The sequence below is a fragment of the Halichoerus grypus genome, chromosome 7 (assembly GCF_964656455.1).
Source record: "Halichoerus grypus chromosome 7, mHalGry1.hap1.1, whole genome shotgun sequence".
In the NCBI taxonomy this organism is placed as follows: Eukaryota; Metazoa; Chordata; class Mammalia; order Carnivora; family Phocidae; genus Halichoerus; species Halichoerus grypus.
Window position 1 is genome coordinate 147,068,504 of NC_135718.1, and position 19,858 is coordinate 147,088,361.

General features: G+C 49.5%; 2 protein-coding genes and 1 long non-coding RNA gene across 3 annotated transcripts in view; 2 read left to right on the top strand and 1 right to left on the bottom strand.

The window, feature by feature from the left end:
* Positions 1–5,421, top strand: part of LOC118549305 (uncharacterized) — a 165,899-nt gene extending 160,478 nt beyond the window's left edge. Inside the window, exon 13 of the long non-coding RNA XR_013449973.1 lies at positions 144–5,421. This is a non-coding gene — a long non-coding RNA (uncharacterized LOC118549305). The remainder of the gene's footprint in view (positions 1–143) is intronic.
* MGST3 (microsomal glutathione S-transferase 3) overlaps positions 1–19,858 on the bottom strand; it is a 203,524-nt gene that overhangs the window by 182,197 nt on the left and 1,469 nt on the right. The gene's annotated exons all lie outside the window — the stretch shown is intronic.
* Positions 9,306–19,858, top strand: part of RXRG (retinoid X receptor gamma) — a 43,472-nt gene continuing 32,919 nt past the window's right edge. The window contains exon 1 of the mRNA XM_036113587.2: positions 9,306–9,597. Coding sequence (XP_035969480.1) covers positions 9,549–9,597 — 49 coding nt within the window. The 5' untranslated portion in view covers positions 9,306–9,548. The remainder of the gene's footprint in view (positions 9,598–19,858) is intronic.

Consider the following 19,858-nt stretch of genomic DNA (forward strand, 5'->3'; position numbering starts at 1 on the left):
TGCTTTTTTAAATTACCTGGTATGACTGATCCTTCCCTGAAGTGTAGAAAGGGTGTATCCTTGCCCCTCAAACAGTTGGGGAAATAATGGATGTTCAGGAACTGCTGATAGGATTAACTGAATTTCCCCCCTTTCTGCTTTAGCTTTTGGTGGCCTGAAGTCCTTGGGAGCTGTTTCCATCTGCCAGGATGTCAAGGGGAAGTCCTCTCTGCTGCCCCTGCCTTCTCCACCTTGGATTTCAGAGCCCTTCCAGTCTTGGCTGAAGACCGTGAAGGATCAGGACCAACCGCATCCGTGCAGGGCCAAGGCGGGAGGGGGCGGCATCAGCCTCAGACAGAGGCTTTGATGAGGCGGCACAAAGGCTCCAGTCCTTAAATATCTGTGCCCAGCCTGCTGCTGTGTCTGAAATTCCCCCTTAAGAGTCACTGATGTTTGGGCAATTCCAGAAATAACGCTTCACGCTAACAGCTGCCCAGGGTGACGTCACCGGCAGCCAGAAAACCCTTCCTCTCCCTGTGGGCCATTGCACTGGGGAACTGCTTCTAGATCTGCCCCTCCCCCGCCGTCCTTCATTTCCTGTATCCCCAGCTCTAACTGGGCATCCTCTGGGGCTCCTTCTGCCAGGGTGTTCCTCTTCAGCCAGCCCTCTGTATCCTGAATGCTTTGAACTATTTCTCCTCTCTCGGGCCTACTTTCTCCCAGCTAAGTCTTTCTCAAACCTATAGCTGCAGGCAAACACCGCCTCACTCCTCCCTCACTCCTCCTTCACCCCTGACCTCAACCCATTTTCCAGAACCTTCATCTGACCAGAGCCTCGGCCTCCTGCCTGCTGGGGACAGGGTTTGGACAGTTCAAGGATTGCATCTTCAAGGTGAAGGGTGGTAGAGAGAACACAATATTTAGAGTCAAAAGAATTTCCTAAGCTTGACTCCACTACTTATACCAACCGTGACTTTAGGAGCTCGGCCTATGAAAAGACATTAATGTTGGCTTTGCAGAGTAACCAGGAGGCGCCAATGAGTAATCTCTAACACTGCAACATGGCGCGCATACCCGGTTAAGGTTTGGCCTTCTCTAGATACCATTCCGTAAAGCTGTGATTCTTAAATTTCAATGCCTATGGGTATCACCTGGGGAGCTTGTTAAAGACCCTCATGCCCAGGCCGTCTCTAGCTCCAAAGATTCTGAATCAGAGAGTCCAGGCAGGGCCCAGAAGTCTCTGGGTTTAACAAGCCTCCTGGATGAGTCTCGTGCAGATGGTGTATGGACCCTCTGAGCAACCCTACTGCAGGGGTAAATGTCTCAGATCCCGACTTCCTCCACTCATTCTCTTCCGTGTCCCGTGGTTGGTACCAGCTCAGTGGGGCCTAGTTTCCCTTCTGAGGCTACTCTAATACACTAAGTACAGAGATTTCTCAAACTCTCTCTGATGTTGCTAAATATCGACTTTGAAGACCTTCCTTGTGCCACACCCCTGCCCCTGATCAACTCTCCCTCTGCCTTTAGCTATTTCTATTCATTTTTGCTATTCGGCAGAGTTACCTGAATGCTGGTGGTTAATGCAGCTCTCGCTCAATGCCTTCTGGAACTAAGTGTTTTCTGGCCTTTTGGGATTAGCTGCCTGGAAATAGAGTTAGTTATACAGTGTTTGGCTTTTGGCAGTAAGAGAACTATGTCTTGGCTGAACACTAACTCAAAAGGCCTTCCCCATTACAGAGAAAATCATTACAGCAAGATAAATTCTCATGTCCTAATATCCAACATCCTTTCTGACTGCAGCCCCCTTGGATTTGCTTTTAATAATATTTCATACCTGCTTATAAATAAGCTATAAAAGCATGCTGTAGACGATCAGGTGTTATGCACGGGGGAAATTTTAATACCATTGCTTATATAATTGCAAGACATTCCTCTGATGTGAATACCTGAGAACAGAACAAGGTCAGTTTTGCCTACGTCCTCCTCTGTGGCATCTATATGCTCAGTGGCTCTTCCGAGGGGACAAAAAAGTGGTTTCGTTGCCATACAGAGCCCACGGCCAGGCGCTCATACAAGAAAACCCCGTCAAATATAACAGACACTTGCCCTTATGTAAATTTAGCTCTACAAGTGGTGGGGCCTTTGCGCTGTGCTGAGGGTAATGGTGAGGTTCTTGACGTCCCTGTCTGCCCCCCCTGCTCAGCTGCCAGCAATGATAATCTGCCTCCTGCAGTCACTGGAGGGTATATTTAGAGCCTCTTCCCCAAGAGCGAGCTGGATCTGAAAATAGATCGCTTGGCCTGTGTGCGATTGGGTTGCAGCCTCTGAATCTACACCTGAATATATGCAGCCAGTAGCCAGCCCGAAACACGTCTGTTCAACAGAATGTAAGTGCCAGTGGCCTCGTCTTGGGGGCTGGGCTCTACGCCAGGATTGCTTCTTCCCTCACGGGACTTGAGCAGGCCTTCCTGAGGTCTGGTGCTGACATCCACCTCTTTGGCTGTGACTCCTTGGATCTGGACCCAGTCTGGATTAGAGTGTCCCATATTTGAACTGCTGGCCTCTCTCTAGAAGGGACCAGATGTTTCCCTCTGGTCTCAGCTCTGTGTGATCAGGGTTGTTCTGTATCCTGAGAGCCCCCATGTGCTTGGCAGCTGTGGTCGAGTTGTTTATGACAGGGAGTGTTTTTATGACCATCATTTGACTGGGAACAAAGAGATGGAGGCATCTATGTAACTGTTCTTTCCACCTTGAAAATGTTATGACAACGTTATTAGTTCGGAGTTAAGGGCGGTTGAAAGTTACCCTTAAACTTGTAGCTTATAGCCTCGTGAGAGCAGGGATAGAGCCTCTCTGGTTCATAGCTGTCATCTTAGCATCCATTCAATAAGCATTTATTAAGCACTCACTGTGTACAAAGCAAAATGCTAGATTCTTTGATATTATAAAGATGAATAAGTTGTCCCTATATTCAAGAAGAAGGTCCTAGTTCAACAAGTAATTATGATACAAAGGGAAATTAAACTAAATAAATATTTAAGCAAGTTTTTTGGAGAACAGTGGAAGTACTAACCGTATGTAAGGGAAGATTTGACAGACGAGACAGCCTTTAGGTAGTACCTTTAATGAATAAGATTTTGATGGCAGAGGGGCTGGGGTGTGAATATGTCACACATGGTCCCAGCAAACCTCAAGTCAGTATATGCTAAGTCCACACAGCAGATGGCCTCAGCCACCACATCTCCTGCTAAGCAAGAGCTTCTTGTGCTCGTAAGTTCCAATTGCGTGTTCTAGCAAATGGGCAAAGTGGATTTTACCGGTTCCTTGGAATCATCCCAGGAAGTGGTTTCTCATTTTTTGCTGATGGCTCCTTCTTAGCTTCCTGTTAAAGAAAGGTTCTCTTTCTTTAAGTCAGTAGTCCCCAAACTCATCTAACTGCGCATTAGGATCACCCAGGCTTCTTTTAGCAGGTCCCAAACCCAGACCACAACCCCAAGCCAATACATAATCTCTAGAGGTGGATAAAGGCTTCTGTAATTTTTTTAAGCTTCCCGGGTATTTGTGATGCCAAGTTTGGGAACAACTCCCTTAGGGCAAGTTTAACTCGGCTTGTTTCACTAGTGACTGGAGCAATTGGCTACGATACTAACAGGACTGGTGGCTAAGCCATGGGGGACACCTTGTAGATAAAGCATGTGTCTTTGAACACCTTTTAGACCTTATGGAAATGGCCCAGGTTTTGGTGATAGCTGAGACAGTCCTCATTGAAAGCTGATCAGCTCTCTTTCTGAATCAGGCACCTCATTTCCGTCCTCAGAGGCTCTCAGTCACCAAGATGGATGTACTGTATTAATGCCAGGATCAAGTCTGTCCACACAGGAGTGTATGATTCCATGAGAAGGAGCCCATGAAAATGAAAATTGGGTTGTAAAAACTGTTGGGAGTCTAGGAACAGTCCCCTCCTCATGTCTAGGGCCCTGGGGTTGACATCAGGAGAGGTTAGCATAATCAACAAATTTTCGTTCATTCGTTCATCCTTCGTGCAGTTATTGGATTTCTATTATGTGTTAGACGCTGTCGTAAAGGCTGTTGGGGTTGCAAAAGTGACTCAGACCCAGTTGCCAGTTATTTAGGGTTTCCTGCCTAGTAAGAGGGCTTTTCAGATGCGTTCAAGATAATCATCCAAGGAGGGACGTGATGAGGGACACACGAATGGTCCCAACTACGGGCTGTGGGAATCTAGGAGAGAGTGGTTCCAACGGAGGGCCATCGAAAAGTGCCCATGAGAACAGTCTTGGGGAAGGGCGGTATTTGGACAGAGAACAGAAAGAGGGGAAGACTCTTCTGAGCAGAAGAGCAGAAGGGACACACACGCAGAGATGGATTCGTGGGGTGGCAGCCCTGGAAAACAGTGGGTTATCTGAATCTGACCAGCATGTGAAGGGGAGACAAAGCCAGGAAGGGAGGTTTCCAGCAGTGCGCAGCTGACGTGGCGCGTTGAACACAGAATCAGGGGCGAGACAATGCACCCATGGAACTCTTGGAAGCCAGGTCATCTAAAGGGGAGACCTGAACATTGCACTCCCCAGCTTCTGGAATACACTGAGCTCATTCCCTCCTCGGGGCAATGAGACCTACTGTTCCCTCCTCCTGGTCCACGCTCCCCCCACCTCTTCCTTTTCGCCCAACTGAATCTTATTCTTTCTTTAGATCTGAGTATAACTGTCATTTCCTCAAAGAAGTCTCCCTGACCTTTCAATTTAAATTAGATTTCCCTGCTATAGTCTCTCATCTCATCCAATTATTTTCCTTCATAGCACTTATCATGGCTTCTAATGATATATTTATGTCTCTGACTATTTGTTTGCTCTCCAGCTATTCCATCAGACTGCATAAGCTCCATGAGGTCAGGGACTTGATCTTATTGTCTCTTAGTGCAACCCCGGTGATTGACAGGCAAAAAGCTCTCAATAAGTTTTGGCTGAATGATAAGTGAATGAATGAGTGACAGCAAAGAGGAAAAAAAAACCAATATGTAAGAACCTCCCACCCCATAACACATATAATAGAAACACATCACTATTAAGGGAAAGGTCAAGGTCTGGTAAAAGACACGTTGGCTGGGAGTCGGAGTCAGGGGCCTGGTCTTATACCCATTTCTCTCACGTTCTAGTTGTGAGACCACATCTGAAATCTGACTGGTTAGAGTGGCTCTCTTTCCTTCCCTGACTTCACAGCCTTGGACTCAAATTCCTCATTTATAAAAATAGGGTAATACGGTATGCCCTGCTTAACTCTAATATTTGGGAAAACACATTGAAACTTTATATACTATTAGGCAGGTGAAGTACACACAAATATAAAAATGTTAATTGGTGTCATCAGTGTAGAGATATTTGCCTCTACATTTTATATCTAATAAATGACTTTGGTTTTTATTCATGTTGACTGCAAAATAGTATTTTCTATTGCCATTGTTCAAAAGCGCGTGCACACACACACACACACACACACACACACACACAAAGAGACCAGCGGTTAAGCTATATCCTTTTATTACCAGGGTGAACATAACATATGCCGGGTCTGTGTCAAACATACTAGTGAAAACAGATGCCCTTTTCATTTACTCAAAGGCACTAATGGCTTTAATAAAAGCAGAACATACCACTTAAGAGAAATAGATAATTAGCCTTGACAAGAAGTGAGCTCAGAATTCTTATGAATGAATTAGCTAATTCCCACTATGGACATCGAGCATTTGGTTTTTCATTTGCTATCCTAATGAGAACCCAGTAACAGCTGGGGGCAGTGGGGTGACTGAAGTCAGTGGGGTTGTCTGGGAAGGGCTTAGGTCAGGCTAATGTTGTTATATCAATAATGGTCTTAGACAAGACACTGTGGTACCAGCCAAAAATGTGGATTAGAAAGAAAAACCATATTTATATGTCTTGTACTTTAGACAAAGTTTATGGCTTGTTATGGGATGTTAAATCATATGGAAGGTATCACAAGGAAAGCATGTGGGGATATTTTGGTATAAGCATAGCAAGCATTTTTTTAATGCGAACATATTTATTGAGCACCTACCGTGTTCTAGCATATTTAGGCAGGAAAGCAATTTATTTGGGGAAGCAGGTCGGAGAAGGTGAATGGACATAACATTGAACCACAAGTTGGGATGAACGTACTGTGCTCCCACAGTGAGCAAAATAGACCAGAAGGGATCATTGGAGAAAGGGAAGGAAAAAAAAAAAAAACAGACAAACAAGAAGATATTACTTCCTTATATTTGTATAGAACTCTGGCGTGTAAAACAAACAAAACCCCAAAACCAAACCAAAACACATGCTCTCCTCTCATCCCATTTGATCATGAAACAAAAACAAAACCCAGAAGCCTTAGTGAGGTGAGTGGTGTGGGTGTCCCCCCGCCCCACCCCCAAGACTAAATGAGCTTGCCCAAGGTCACACAGCTAGAGAGCAGTGGGGCTGAGGTCCTGGGCCTTATGATCTCTATCCCAGAGCACTTTCCTCCCGATGGAGCTTCAAGGGTAGGTTGAGACAAGACGGTGGGGCCTTTCCATGCCAGGCTAAGGCTTTTGGTCTTTATTCTGGGAGCCGAAGTGGTCAGGTACACCTAACTTAGCAAAAGGGGAAGAAAGTAGGGTCTACCCCACACTGCTGACAGATCATCTTGACATTGACCTTGAATGAGGCTCTAAGGAGAGCTTTTCAAAGGATGGTTTCTGAGAACTTGGAAGAACCCTTGCCAGCACTGGTTCACCAAAAAGCCAGTTGTGCTGGAATAACTCATTTCTTTCTCGGACACGCGTACCAAATGGTAGTTTGTGTTTTAGTAAGACACTCGCTGCAGACACTTCTGTGGAGAAAATGGACAGTTACGGAATTGGGGGGTGGATCCATTTGCATTTAATTTTCAAGTTGGAGGGGATTTTGGAAGTCCTCTAGCCCTGTTCCATCATTTTACCAATGAGTAAAAAGAAACAAGGGGTAAAGTGACTTGCTTAAGTTACATCATCATCATCATCAAAATAGCTTATACCTACTGAGCATTAATTGTGTCTCTGCCATCTCCTAAGTGATTAACACGTGTGGACTCAATCCTCATCACAAACCTATGCGGTCACCGAGGCCCAGGGAGAGTCAGTCCCTTGCCAATATCGTGAGGCTGTAAGCAATGGAACTGGGATTGGTACCCAGCAAGGCTGGCTTCTGACTCGCTTTCTCTGCAGACACAGCCTCTTCAGGCCACACAACGAGTGTTGTATGAGCCAAGTGTCCATGGTCCTCATAAATGGATGGTACGCTGGTCTGCTGTAGGACGTCCTTGCTATGTCCTTTTCAGTATTTCTGTCCCTAAGTTAGATAAAATATGGGAGCAGTGCGTCAGATCTTCAGAAGTCACGAAATGGGGGGAGGAATAACATACACTGGATGAAAGAAGCAGGAACCCCAGAAGATCCGGGGTGATGAGTGAACCCAAATGTTGCACTTCAGAGGAGAGGATGGTATTGCATGTTGGCCCCAAAGCCGATCGCCCAAGAAGAGGATGAAGACTGCGTATAAAGGAGAATACAGCTGGGTGGGTGGGTGGGTCATTTGTCAAGTTAGTTCTATGCGAATTCACACATGGGGCTGTCCAGGAGCTCATGCAGGGAGGCGAACAGTACCCCCCTATTCTGCACGGTCCGCATCTATCCAGTTCTCAGCTGAGCCTCTGAGGTCAGCCCTCAGCCAAGGAAGCCCCGGGCACACCACACCTTCCCAGTGACAGCCTGCATCTTTCTTCCTCCTTCCTGACCGACTTTGGCTCTGATTCCCATCTGGGCCCCCTCCTCCCTCGTCATCCGGACTCTGTTCCTGTCTCTGGGCCTTTATTCTTAGTTTTTGCTCTGGGTTCTCTTAGCACTTAAATCTTGATTTTTTTTTTTTCCTGTGGGCCTTGAGTTGCCTCGCCTCCCTCCATGTGCCATGCCGCATCAAGGGCAAACCTCTCATCCTGTCCCAGCCTCTCTGAGCTCAGCCCACGACGCTGGTGGGTGTGCTGACAGCACCCGCCTTGCCCTGCCAATCCAAACACCAGGGGGAGGAGACCCGGATCAGAGCTGAAGTGTTGTATTCAAGCCTGGCCGACCCCCTTCCCCTCCCTGAGGGTCTCCCGGAATTGAAGTGTATTCCTAGAAAAAGAATAGGTTGTCAATAGACTCGAATACTTGGTGATACATGGGATGGTTGAACGAGGCAAGGGTGCCTACAGAAGTAGATTATGGGCACGGGAGATTTATCTGTGAATTTGCAGAAGATCCCCACAGGCCCCTCTTGTGTGGTGGCAGCGAGTACCCTAGAGCCTGTTGGCAGAAGCTACAGAGAGGAGGTAGATGTCAGTTCAACTAAAAAACTTTCTTATGGTAAGAGCTGTCCGGAAATGGAATGGGATAGTAGTGAGCCTCCCATGATTGGAGGTATCCAAGTATAGGCCCAGCAGTGGCTTGTCAGGAAAGCTGTATAACAGATCCGAATATCAAAGGGAGACTTGGACTCTTTGATTTGTGGCTGGTTTCCACCGGAGAGTCTCTGGCTCAGTGAGGACTCAGTGGTGCCTTTCAAACAAGGGCGGGTGTGTAAGGTGAACGCATCCCTCCAGTGCGCGGCCACCACCGCCTCGAGCCAACGCGTCCTCCCTGCTCGCACGTGTTCCCTGTGAACCAGCTCAGGCTCCCAACTGCACCCGTCAGCTTCTACTGGGAGAGCGCAGACAAATGCTTCTGGCCCGGAGGGCAGGACAGGCCCACCCCACATCCAAGGGAGGCTGTAGCTTCGTTTTCCATAGCTGGGGATGGAGTCTCACACTTCTCCGATCTTGCGCTAACGAAGGGGCTCTGTTCTCTCTTGGCCCTCACCCCTACCCCCCTCCCCACCCCCCGGCACAGATCAAACACCCTGGGCACCGGACAGACAGGAGCCCGAGTGGGAAAATGCCTCTTACTAAAGCCCCCATCGCTGTCTGTGGGTGCAAGTCAAGGAGGAGGCCCCTCCAGAGTCTCCCGGCCCCTGCCACCCGCCCCCTCCCTCCCTGGCTCCTGCCCTACGGGGGGGCGGTCACGCCGCGATCTGGGCTTCCGGGACGCTGGGCCCCGCCGCCCGCAGCGCCCCGGGGAGGCGCGGAGCCGGCGGAGCGCCCGCGGCGGCCCAGCCCCGAGGGAAGCACAGCAGCAGCAGGCGCCCGCGCGCGGCGGGGCGGCGGGGCGGCGGGGCGGCGGCGGCGGCGGGACGCGGCGGCGGCGGCGGCGGCGCTGTGCGTGGTTACTGACAGGCACCAGCTGCTGCGCCGCCCGCCGCCCGGACGCGCTATGTGGCCGCTCCGAGCGAGGGGCAGATTCCAGACTAATCCCGGAGGGCTGGCCCAGCCCGAGCTGCCCGGGCTGCGAGGAAGCGATGACCACTCCTGTTAGCCCAAGTTGAAGGCAGCCCGGCTGCGCGCGGGAGCCCGGGAGGCCGCGCTCTTCGGAAGACGCTCGGGAGAGGAACATGAGCTGAAGAGTCAACATGTATGGGAATTATTCTCACTTCATGAAGTTTCCCACAGGCTTTGGCGGTGAGTCCTGCGCTCGGGCTGCCCCGGGGGGACCTGTGTGGACGGGCCGGAGGGGAATCGGGAAACGTGGACAGCCGGATGCTAGTGAACTGGGAGGAGGGCATGTATGTTTGTACGCGTTCGTAGTGTGTTTCCGCGCGAGTGTGTCTGTGCGTGCAGGGGCGGGGAGGGGAGAGGGCATGGTCGGAGGTGAGGCTCTGTGCGTAGCAGCATGAGTGAGCAGAAGAGAGGGCGTGCAAATATTCCAAGAGCCTTCAAACCCACCTGCCTGAGAAGATATCTGAGACCCAGACAGAACAAGAGCCTTGTTAGAACCCAGTGTTTTTGTGTGCGTGTGCAAAGTGGAAGGGTCAAAGGCAATCACTAGGATGTACCTATTATCCAACTTGTAATGAGAAAAATGCGTTGAAAAAGGTTTTCCCTGTCTATTAAGAGTCCCTGCGATACTCGGGAACAAGGGCATGATTGTTTTATTTAAAAGCAGATCTCCCTACAATTGGATTTTTAAAAAAGAAAACGGAGCACTTGAATTTGCCACCGTGTTTTCCTTCCTCTGTTGTCTTCCCTTTTGATTTGCTAATAGCCCCGCGCCCCCTCCCTGCTGCTTTCCATTGCTGGGGTCTCCGCCTGCAGTTCCACTCCGAGGTGGAGGGTCGGGTCTGGGGGCGGGAGTCTGCGCTCCCAGGACCGGCAGGCTGAAGGTCCAAGTCGCCACTTCGCAGGGGCTGCCTTCCGGGCGTCCTGAGGCTCCCTCGATTCAGTGGCAGAAGCTGTCCAGCTTTGAATAAATGGAACCAACAGCTGACCAACTGGCCTCTCACTTGTCAGCTGGTGGCCTGTAGCTTGCGTTCTTGGGAGCCAAAGAGGATCTTTTGCCCTGCGGATGCTGGCAGACAGGACAAAGCAGAAATTCTTGTTAGGTCTTGAGAACTGAAAAGTCCCTGCTCTCCCGACCTCCTGTGTGGACAGATAGGCAATTCATCCGAGGGCTTGGCGGGTAGAGCTTGCCTCCTTTGCAGGGCAGGACCCTCTGTGAGGCGTGGAGGGACATTGCAAGGTGGATGTGGTCCCTGCCGGGGAGGCATTGGGCCAGGGGGCTTGCTCATTCATTCAGAGTGCCTTGGGGAGTTTCTGGGAGCCAAGCGTGGTGTTAGGTTCTGGGAAGACAGATGTGAATGAGACACGGTCTCTGCCACTTGGACAGAGTAGGCTTATCACACAGACACATTGTAATATTTCATGCTCTGTGCTCTTTGGGATGCAGGAGGAGGCTGTTGCTGGGACACAAGAGGTGGGGGGCCATGGATGCCGTTCTGGAAGAGGGGATGTTGAAGTCATTGGGGCCAGTCTCATGATATGACCCAGTAAGAGTGGTGGCCAAGGCTCTGACCGGGACATCTGATCTCATTTATAGTTGGGTCCTGGGTGTGAAAAGCCTTCTCGGCTCCCATCTTGGTTCCATTCACAGCTGAGACACTTTTTCCTTTTCCCTCTGAATTCAGCTGTCTGAGGTCTGAGGGATGTGCTTGTCCTCGAGATCCTCGGGAACCCCAAGGTCTGGGAGGTCATGGCTTCATGAATGCCATGGAGACCCTCTGAGCCAGTGGGAGTGAATAACTGGGTAAAGATGGAAAGATCCAGGGAGAGAGCTAAGAGAAAGTTTGGATAAAGAAGGTCTAGCCCCAAATTCAACGGGGATTGCCTGCTGGAATCTTGGAATGTTAGTCTCCTCAGGGACCTCAAAGAGCATCTTAGACCTCTCATTTTATGAGTGGAAACAAAGGACTCAACAAGGCAGGGACCAGTCTAAGGCTATGTGGGGTCTGAATGGGAGAGACCTTCCAGAAAAGCCCCTGACTCAAACTTATAATAGTACTCCTTCAATCTGATCTAGTGAAACGAGCATGAAAGAGAGAGAGAAAGAGCGAGGGAACTGAGTTGGATTCACATACTAGCTGTGTGACTTTAGGCAAGGTATTGAACCTCTCTGAGCCTCAGTGCCTTCATCTCTAAAATGGAGCTGATAATCCCATTCTCAGGGTATTGTTTTGAGAATTAAATTTGAAAAGGCAGCTACTTTAGTGTTGTCCATGTATCTGGTACTTAATAAAAGTTAATCCCCTCCATTTTGCTCAAGCATTAACATGCAGATTAATTTAAAAACCAAACATTACTGGAGAATAATGAATTAGGAATCTGGGGAAATAAAATGAAATCCTCGAAGACGCATATACTTTGCTGGCTTCGAGTCTCACAATTGTGGGGGCTCTGGTAGTTGGTGTAATTCGGTTTCGGATACAAGGAAACACACCAGAGCAGCCATAGAAGAAAATACACTGATGCAACATGGGGAGCGGGAGGGAAAAGGGCCATCAGCTTGTTTAAATGTCTTCCTCTGATGCGACTTTTCCTTGTTCCCGAGGGAGGAGAACAATTATTTTGTTTAGTTCTGTTGATGTTTTCCATTTTGTTGGCGTGTGCCAGTTAGGAGGCTGCTAAAACACCGAGCCAGAGGACACGGCCCGCACCCCCCCCCCCCCCCCAGTGCAGGGAGGTCTGTCTGAGAACTTGGCAGTGAGGGAGGAGCCCCCCCCCCCCCCACAGGCACAGGGAAAACCTGAGGACTGGAGTGGCTGTCACCTGCAGCCTTGGCACAGAGAGTGGAACCACGTGCATGCAGTGATTCGGTGCATGCCCCCCTGCCTTTTTATATAGCAGCAAATGGAACTGCAGGGAGCTCCTGTGATTCCCTATGAGGGTCTCTAGGGACACCAAGTCACCCTTGGGAAATGACCCCTGGGGATTGTGTCTGGGGCTGTGCTTCCCAGATGTGAGATCATCGTCCCATCGGTGAACGAGGGACGGGTTAGACTGGCCAAGGGGTGGTGACTACCTGGGTCGCCGTGGTCTCGCAGAGGTGCCCCGTCTCCCAGCACCTGGCCCTGCCTTGTGATGAGCAGAGAACCCTTCTCTCCTTCTCTCCCAAGTTCTGGCTTGGCCGGCTGCTCAGTAAGAGATTTGTTGGCCTGGAGGAGACAGTTGCTGCTTCTAAGAAGGTGGCAAAACAAAGCCTGTAATTCCCCCATGCAATTGTGCGGTAATCCTCAGGGTGCGAGCCGAGAGCAGGAGATCAGTTCACGAGCGCGCGGCCACACGTCCGCAGGGCCCGCTCCCCTTGTGAGCACTTGACACTATGGGCTTGGGACAGCCCTCCCAGGAGGCACCATGATGATCCTGCTCCTTTTGGAGAGGAGGAAGCCGAGGCACCGCACAGCGAAGTGGCGTGCTGAAGGTCTCGTGGCTCGAAAGTGGCACTGGCCAGGATTTGGACGCAGGCAGTCGGGCTCCAGAACCCCCGCTCGGCTGAGCTGCCGCTCGGGACACCGAGGGCCACACACTTGCTTCGGGATGGGGACGGGAAGCCATGGGAAGCAGCACACCCCTTGCTGGGGTGAGGAGCCCTACTCCCGCCTCGGCACTGCCTGGCCTCTGAGGAATAAAACACAGGAGAGCCTTGCAGTCACTCAGGAGCAAGGGACTCTGGGCATTAATTGCTGCTGCTCCTGGAGGCCTGCTGATCTGCAAGAGTCCTGCCCAGCTGACCCTGACATTTGTGTGGAACACTCTGCTTTTCGCCTAAGGGTAGCCACAGAGGAGCCAGAGAGGGGGGTTGGGTTGGAGGCACGTGTGCCCACGCACATGTGTGTATGTACGGGGGGCAATAGGAGGATGTGTGTGTGTGTGTGTGTGTGTGTGTGTTTGTACACAGATGCGTGCGCTAGAACATATTTTTCCGCTTGCAAATGTGTGGGTGGTTAATTGGGACCTACCATGGATGTAAGTGGTTAGGGTTTATGTAGGAAGGAGGAACTGTTTATGAGATTTAGGAAGGAACATATTTAGTGTAAACTGTTTTCTGAAACATTTACAATCTTACCAGGAGACAGAGAGCTGAATAGGACTGGGGGAAGAAATTGTGTAAAGACGAATCTAAATTCTCCACCTCTTCCTTCCCCTCATGATGTTGCTTCTGTGTCTGCAGAGAACTTTCCACCAGAGTTGGGTGGCTGGGATGCCAGGGGATCCCAGAGGAAGCTGCGATTTTCTCTTATTCGAAAGGGGAAGACTCAGAGGGCCAGGGAATGTAAAAGTTTATTTTCTAGGATGCCTGGGTTTGGGTGGCTCTCATGGGATCGATCCAGGTCCTGGCTCAGCGATCGTCACAAAGGAGTGAAAATAGTAGCTAATGTGTATTGGGCACCTACCGTGTGCCAGACCCTCTTCCATGGGCATTGCAAGCACCGTCTTATTTAATATTCTCAAGGGCCCCTGGAGGGAAGGCACTACTATTATCAGCATCCCCATTTTATGGATGGAAAATGAGCCATGGGGAGGTTTAGTAACCTGCTCAAGGTCACCCAGCTGACCCAGGATCCAAATGCAGGCAGGTGCCAGGGTGCTGTGTTGAAGACCTATGCTGCACCTGCTGTTTGCCGGGTGGGGGGGGGGCGCGTAGGGTGGAGAGGGGGTGGGTGCAGGGGGATGGAGTCCCAGATCTGCCACAAGTGGGTGAATTATGTGTAAGAACAACAACTAACATAATCTCTGTGCTCGTCACAACTTTCTTAGGGATCATAATGCATTTTTTGGATGTGTGTAATTGCAGCAAATGAATAAAATGACTGGGGGTCGGGGGCAGGGCACTCAAAGGTACTGAGAAAACAAAAATCAAAAATTTCTCCAGATGGACCCCACTTTATTCTAATACACGGAGCCCGATTTTACGTTCTAGGGTGGGAATCGGTAAACTTTCTCTCTGAAGAACCAGAGAGTAAACCTTTGAGTCTTGGCTGGCTCTAGGGCCTCCCGTTGCAACTGCTCCAATCTGAATCCTGTCGTGGGGTGAGAATAGCCGTAACTAAAATAGCAGAAACTAAGGCATAGGGATGCTCAGTGTCCCCGTATGTTTGCGGACCCCTAGGGGGTCGTTCCGGAGAAGTTTCTGAGTGTTCTCCAGGTTGCAGTGGTGCCCATCCCTGGCTCTGAACAGCCTCTTCCCTGGCTTCCCTGCCACAGAGCTGAGTCTTCAGAGCTAGACTGAGGGGACTGCGGGTCATGGGGGTGACCCCTTAGTTACAGGTGAGGACACTTGGGGAAGCAGGTGTGGCTTGCCCAGGACCTGCAGCTGCTTGTGGTCTTCAGACCTGGTTCCCCAGACCACCCCCCCTTTGGTAAAATAACTCAATACTACTCACCACACAGGGTCAGTGTTAACCTTCTACAGTGTCGGGATTTCATAAAATAAAGCCTGGACAATTGTAAACACACGGTAAAAGATCTCCCTTCCCATTTCAGAACATTTGGAGACTATAGTTCTAAATTCAGCTAGAATTTTGTGCATAGATTTTTCTTAGGGGAGGTGTGCCTGTTCTTAAAGCATCAGACGGCGGCTCACCAGGAGATGCTGACAAAGCAAAGTGAGACATGGATTCTGCGCCTGTTCCAGGAAGTTCTGTTTTAACAAATCATTCTAGGGCAGGCACTCCTGAGATCTGGCAGAACGAGAGCTGGGACCTGGGACCTCCAACCCCTCCAATTTTCAGGAGACTCTGGCCCAGGGCCAGTGACTTTGATGAGTCACTGAACAACCTGGAGCCCCCTGCTGCCTTTATTAAACACTGTGATTGAGAGAGGGGGAGGGAGACAGGAAATGTCTAGGTTCGAAATCAAGCTCAAATTCCTGATGGGATTTCAGAATCCAACATCTGAACTTAAAAAATGAAAAAGCTTGTGATCTTTAATTCAGAAAGCGTTTACAAGAAGTCAGAGGAGCGGCCAAGAAAGTGCTTAACACATATGTTGGGATGTTTCTTCTAGGCTGGTTGGCCTGGTTTTCATGTCTGTGCCTCGGCGTCTCCTTCCTCTCCTTTGCTGGTCACTAGTGTCATGGGGGAGCAGTCTCTTGGACAGCTGGGGGCTCATGGTACCTGTGATTTCTCAGCCCCAGCGATGAGGGGAGCAGAGCAAAGGGTAGAGATCATCAGCAGGGAGAGAATATTCTAGACTCTTCTGGGAATGCCAGGTTGGTTGTTCAGCACACATTGGCTAAGTATCTGGCTTGTGCAAGTGTTGTGCAGGACCCCGAGAACTAGGACCCATCCCCTGTCCTGAAGGAATGATAAACTTGTTACAAGCTCTGCAGTCTGCATCTGCCTAACATTTGGAGATGAATTATTTCTAGAAATGTTTCTTGGGCCTGAGGCTAAGTAAATGGGTCCCAGGAATTTAGGTATTTAGAAGCTGAGAACAAATGATCCTGTGTGCATTACCTAATGATAACATTGCATGAGGGATGTTGTTCACTGTATTTTAGGATGATTGCAGTCTTTAGAAGACTGTCCATATTTAGAGGTCAGGGCGAGCATATCTGAACAAGAAGTCCAGAGAGACAGAAAACGGGATTGAGGTCATGGGTTCAAGAGCTGGATGTGGACAAGATGGATGTTCAAGGACTTGGGGAACAAGGGGTGAGGTGGGGGCACCCTCAGCCAATGCCTGAAACACTCATCGGCATTGTCTTGGCGGACCAACGGGTACATGGTCTGCCAGTATACGGAGCTGGTTTAAAGGGACAGACAGTGTTCCTTGTTAGTGAGCCCCTGCTCCAGGATCCTGGCGTACCTCTTATGAGTTAGACACAGCATAATATCCACCTGTACCATCAAGGTTGATAATTTGGTCCTGGGTAGGAAAGGTGGTATGCAAGCAAGATGTCATTAATTACATGCAGAAAGGTTACCAGAAATTGTGCTAGACTCAACTCAGATTCTAGGTCTATAATCGTTCACAGCAAGTTCTGAAAAAGCTCACTTTATCATTCTGAACCTGTTTTTCTAAATCGATCTAATGGGGATAATTTCTGCCCTACTGACCGCTCTGAGTCAGTTTGAAGCTTCTATGAACTAGGCGCTGGCCCCCAGGAGGGACTGCTCTCTCCCGAGTGCCTAGACTGGGGTCTGGCACATAGTAGGCACTCAACAAATATTTTTTGACTGGCTGAACCAATAAACACATGGAAATAAATAGCGTATATATGATATACGAAATAAATATATGAAATATATATAATATATGAAATAAAAACATAGAAATAAATAGCGTATCGTTATGAAGAGTTTTGTGAGTGTGAGACGGTATGTAGAGGGTGGAATGACCTTGAATCTGGGAGCCAGAAGACCCAGTGTTTTTGTCCTGACCCTGTAGCCTTCAGCAAGTCGTGCAAACTCTCTGGGATTATTTTCTTTTCTCTAAAATGAGGTAATTCCTCAAGTCCTGAAAGTATGGTTTCTAACCCCAAGCAATATGGCCTTATTAATTTATGACCTAACTGATATGGAAAGGTGATTAAATTGGTCATGGTATGAACTAGTTTGTATTTGCTCCTTCCCCAAAAAGAAAAAAATGACCAAAAAAAAAAAAAACATTTGTCGAGCAAATAAGATTGTAGAAGTGTTGCCCTGTTTAAGTTACATCTGTTTTGAAGCAATTTAAAAAGCCTGGTAGGAGCATCATTAGCATATTAACGGAGTGTTAATTACAAAAGACTCTTTTAAAGCAGATTTTATAAAATCTCCGCTTAATAACCATTAGCTTGTGGTACTCGAAACACAAACTCTTCACGTGTGTTACTTAGAAGTAATAAAATTGTAATTTAAAAGTAATCTGCCAACTTGTCATGAATTTAGACTGATTTTTTCTCTCAATTGATCGAAATGAGTAAGGTTTTGCTATAATTATATATAATGCTGGTAATAATGAGGCTGATTATCAATCTTTGCCTGCTTTTCACTACCTCCATCATTGCAGATTTTAGGGGAGGTGGGATGGAAGGGGCTGGGGGGATGGGAGCATGGAGGGGCGGGGAGGGGGAAGGAAGAAGGGATGCCACTGTGCTCTCCCCCTCCCCCAAGCACCGGGAGAAGCAACCCCATCCCCCACCCGGAACAGCCCTAAGCCCTCCTTCGGGGGCCTGCAGGAAGCCGGAGCGGCCCTGTGAGGCTCTGAAAGGCTGGCCAGCTGCGTGCAACCGGTCAGCTGCTGATCTTTGCATCCTCCCTTGGTGCTGAGGGGCCGTGGCCGCTGAGCCCCTTCTCCCACACACTGTCCACTTCTGTCCCGTTCCTTTATTTTCCCCATTGAGAAAGCCAGAAAACGCTTTGAGAGCAGAGAATATGTGGCTTCTGCTTCTGCTCCTCACTGCCCGGGAGTTTGGCACCTCTCACCTTGGGGTTGGCACCTGCTAAACTGTGGAGCTCTGTGCTTGTGCAATACCCTCCTGTCCACGTCAGGGTGGCCGTGAAGCTCTGAGGCTTCTGTGCGGGTGCTTTTGAACATGCCGATCGTGACTCAAATATCAGAAACGTGGACTAGCAAACCGCTGGCATCCGAGTGCCCCTTCTACTGGAGAAGGGAGAGGGAAAGGTCAGGCGGAGCTGGGACTCCCGGGAATGGGGCCCCAGCCAGCTGGGAACTGGGAGGGGCCAGAGTCAGCATGGGGAGTGTCCTAGTCAGAAAGTGCCAGGGTCAGGGGCATCTGGCTGGCTCAGTCCCTAGAGCATGTGACTCCTGATCTCCGGGTTGTGAGTTCGAGCCCTATGCTGGGTGTAGAGATTACTTAAAAAAAAAATAAAATCTTTAGAAAAACACCAAAAACTAAGAAAGTGCCAGGGTCAAAGTCTAGAGGGAGGCATCTAGTTGGATTGGGGAAGGCAGGGAGAGCCGTCCTGTGCGGCTGCTGGGAGGAGCCCCAGAGCAGTGAAGCTCGTGGTGGGGCTGGGGCTAAAACCCGGATCTGCTGCTTTCCTCCCTCCATTCAGATGCCACTTGTGTAATTTTCTGGTCATGTTCCCTTGGGCAGTGTATTTAATTTCTCCGTCCCCCAGCTTTTACACTTGTATAGCAGAGGTAAGCGTACCAAACTTAACGGGGCTTGTAGGTATGAAGTGTGTCAATATATGTAAAGTGTTGAGAGCCATGTCTGGCCCATGGCAGTTGCTCAATGAGTGTTATCTTTTGTTGTTGTTGTTAGTCATCAAGGGAGGTGACGATTAAAGTGTCAGTTCAAGTGCCTTCCTGTGGCAGGCCTCTGCCTACCTGGCTCTGCAGCCTGCCTGTGTGTTCTGAGCCAGGGGAGAGGGGAAAGGATGTGTAAGTTTCCCTTAGACTAGGAAGAACAAGCCAGGGGGCGCCTGGGTGGCTCAGTCGGTTAAGTGACCGACTCTTGATTTCGGCTCAGGTCATGATCTCAGGGTCCTGAGATAGGGCTCCGTGCTCAGTGGGGAGTCTGCTGGAGATTCTCTCCCTCTGCCTCTGCCCCTCCCCCATGTTCTCTGTCTCTCTCTCAAATAATAAATAATAAATCTTTTTTTTTTTTTTTTAAAGGAAGAACAAGCCAGGTGTCTGACTACTCTATGATTCTGGGGCTCATGCACCACGTCCCCCAACTGGAGACAAGGAGACAGGCTTGGGCGTGTGATTGTGCCCCAGTGGGAGAGAGTTGAATGGGACTGGGCCGTGCGATGCTCCCTTGCCTTCAGATGGAGAGTCCTGACTCTCAGAAAGAGCACATCTTTACCTCTGTCCCCTTCCCTGGGGATGGGTATTAGCCAGGATCAAGATTCCTTACAAGTTTCCACTCCGTGCAGGAGAGGCATGTTAGTGGGCCAGCGAACGCCCTGGCGCAGCCTCAAAGGGGTGGAAACACTGAGCCGTTGGCTCCCTTGTCTGGCCAGTCAGGAAGACTCATGCTTGACATTTTCCTTTCATTGGCTGAGGAGGAGGTTGCTAGGCAACTTCCTCACTTTGGTAAGAATTCTGTAGTTCTGAGTACCCGGGCTTCTCTTTCTCAACAAGCCCCCCTCCACACACACACACACACACACACGCACACGCACGCACGCGCGCGTAATTCGTTAGTCAGAGATTTTCGTTTTGGTAAACACCAGGGACAGAGAGTTCTGATGCAAGTAATTTGTACCGATGAACTCTCTATAGTTATACACATTAATTAACAAAAAATGATCCCACCACTGCTCCCATCCTGTTGTCAAGTATCTTTTGAGCATCTGCTACGTTCCAGGCTCAGTGCTGGGTACCATAATGGGAATGGTTAATAGCAAGGGATAGAAATGAAAAGTATGTGACAACCAGTAGGACAGCAGACGGTCAGACTGGAAGTCACGTGGAGGACCTCTTTGTGCCA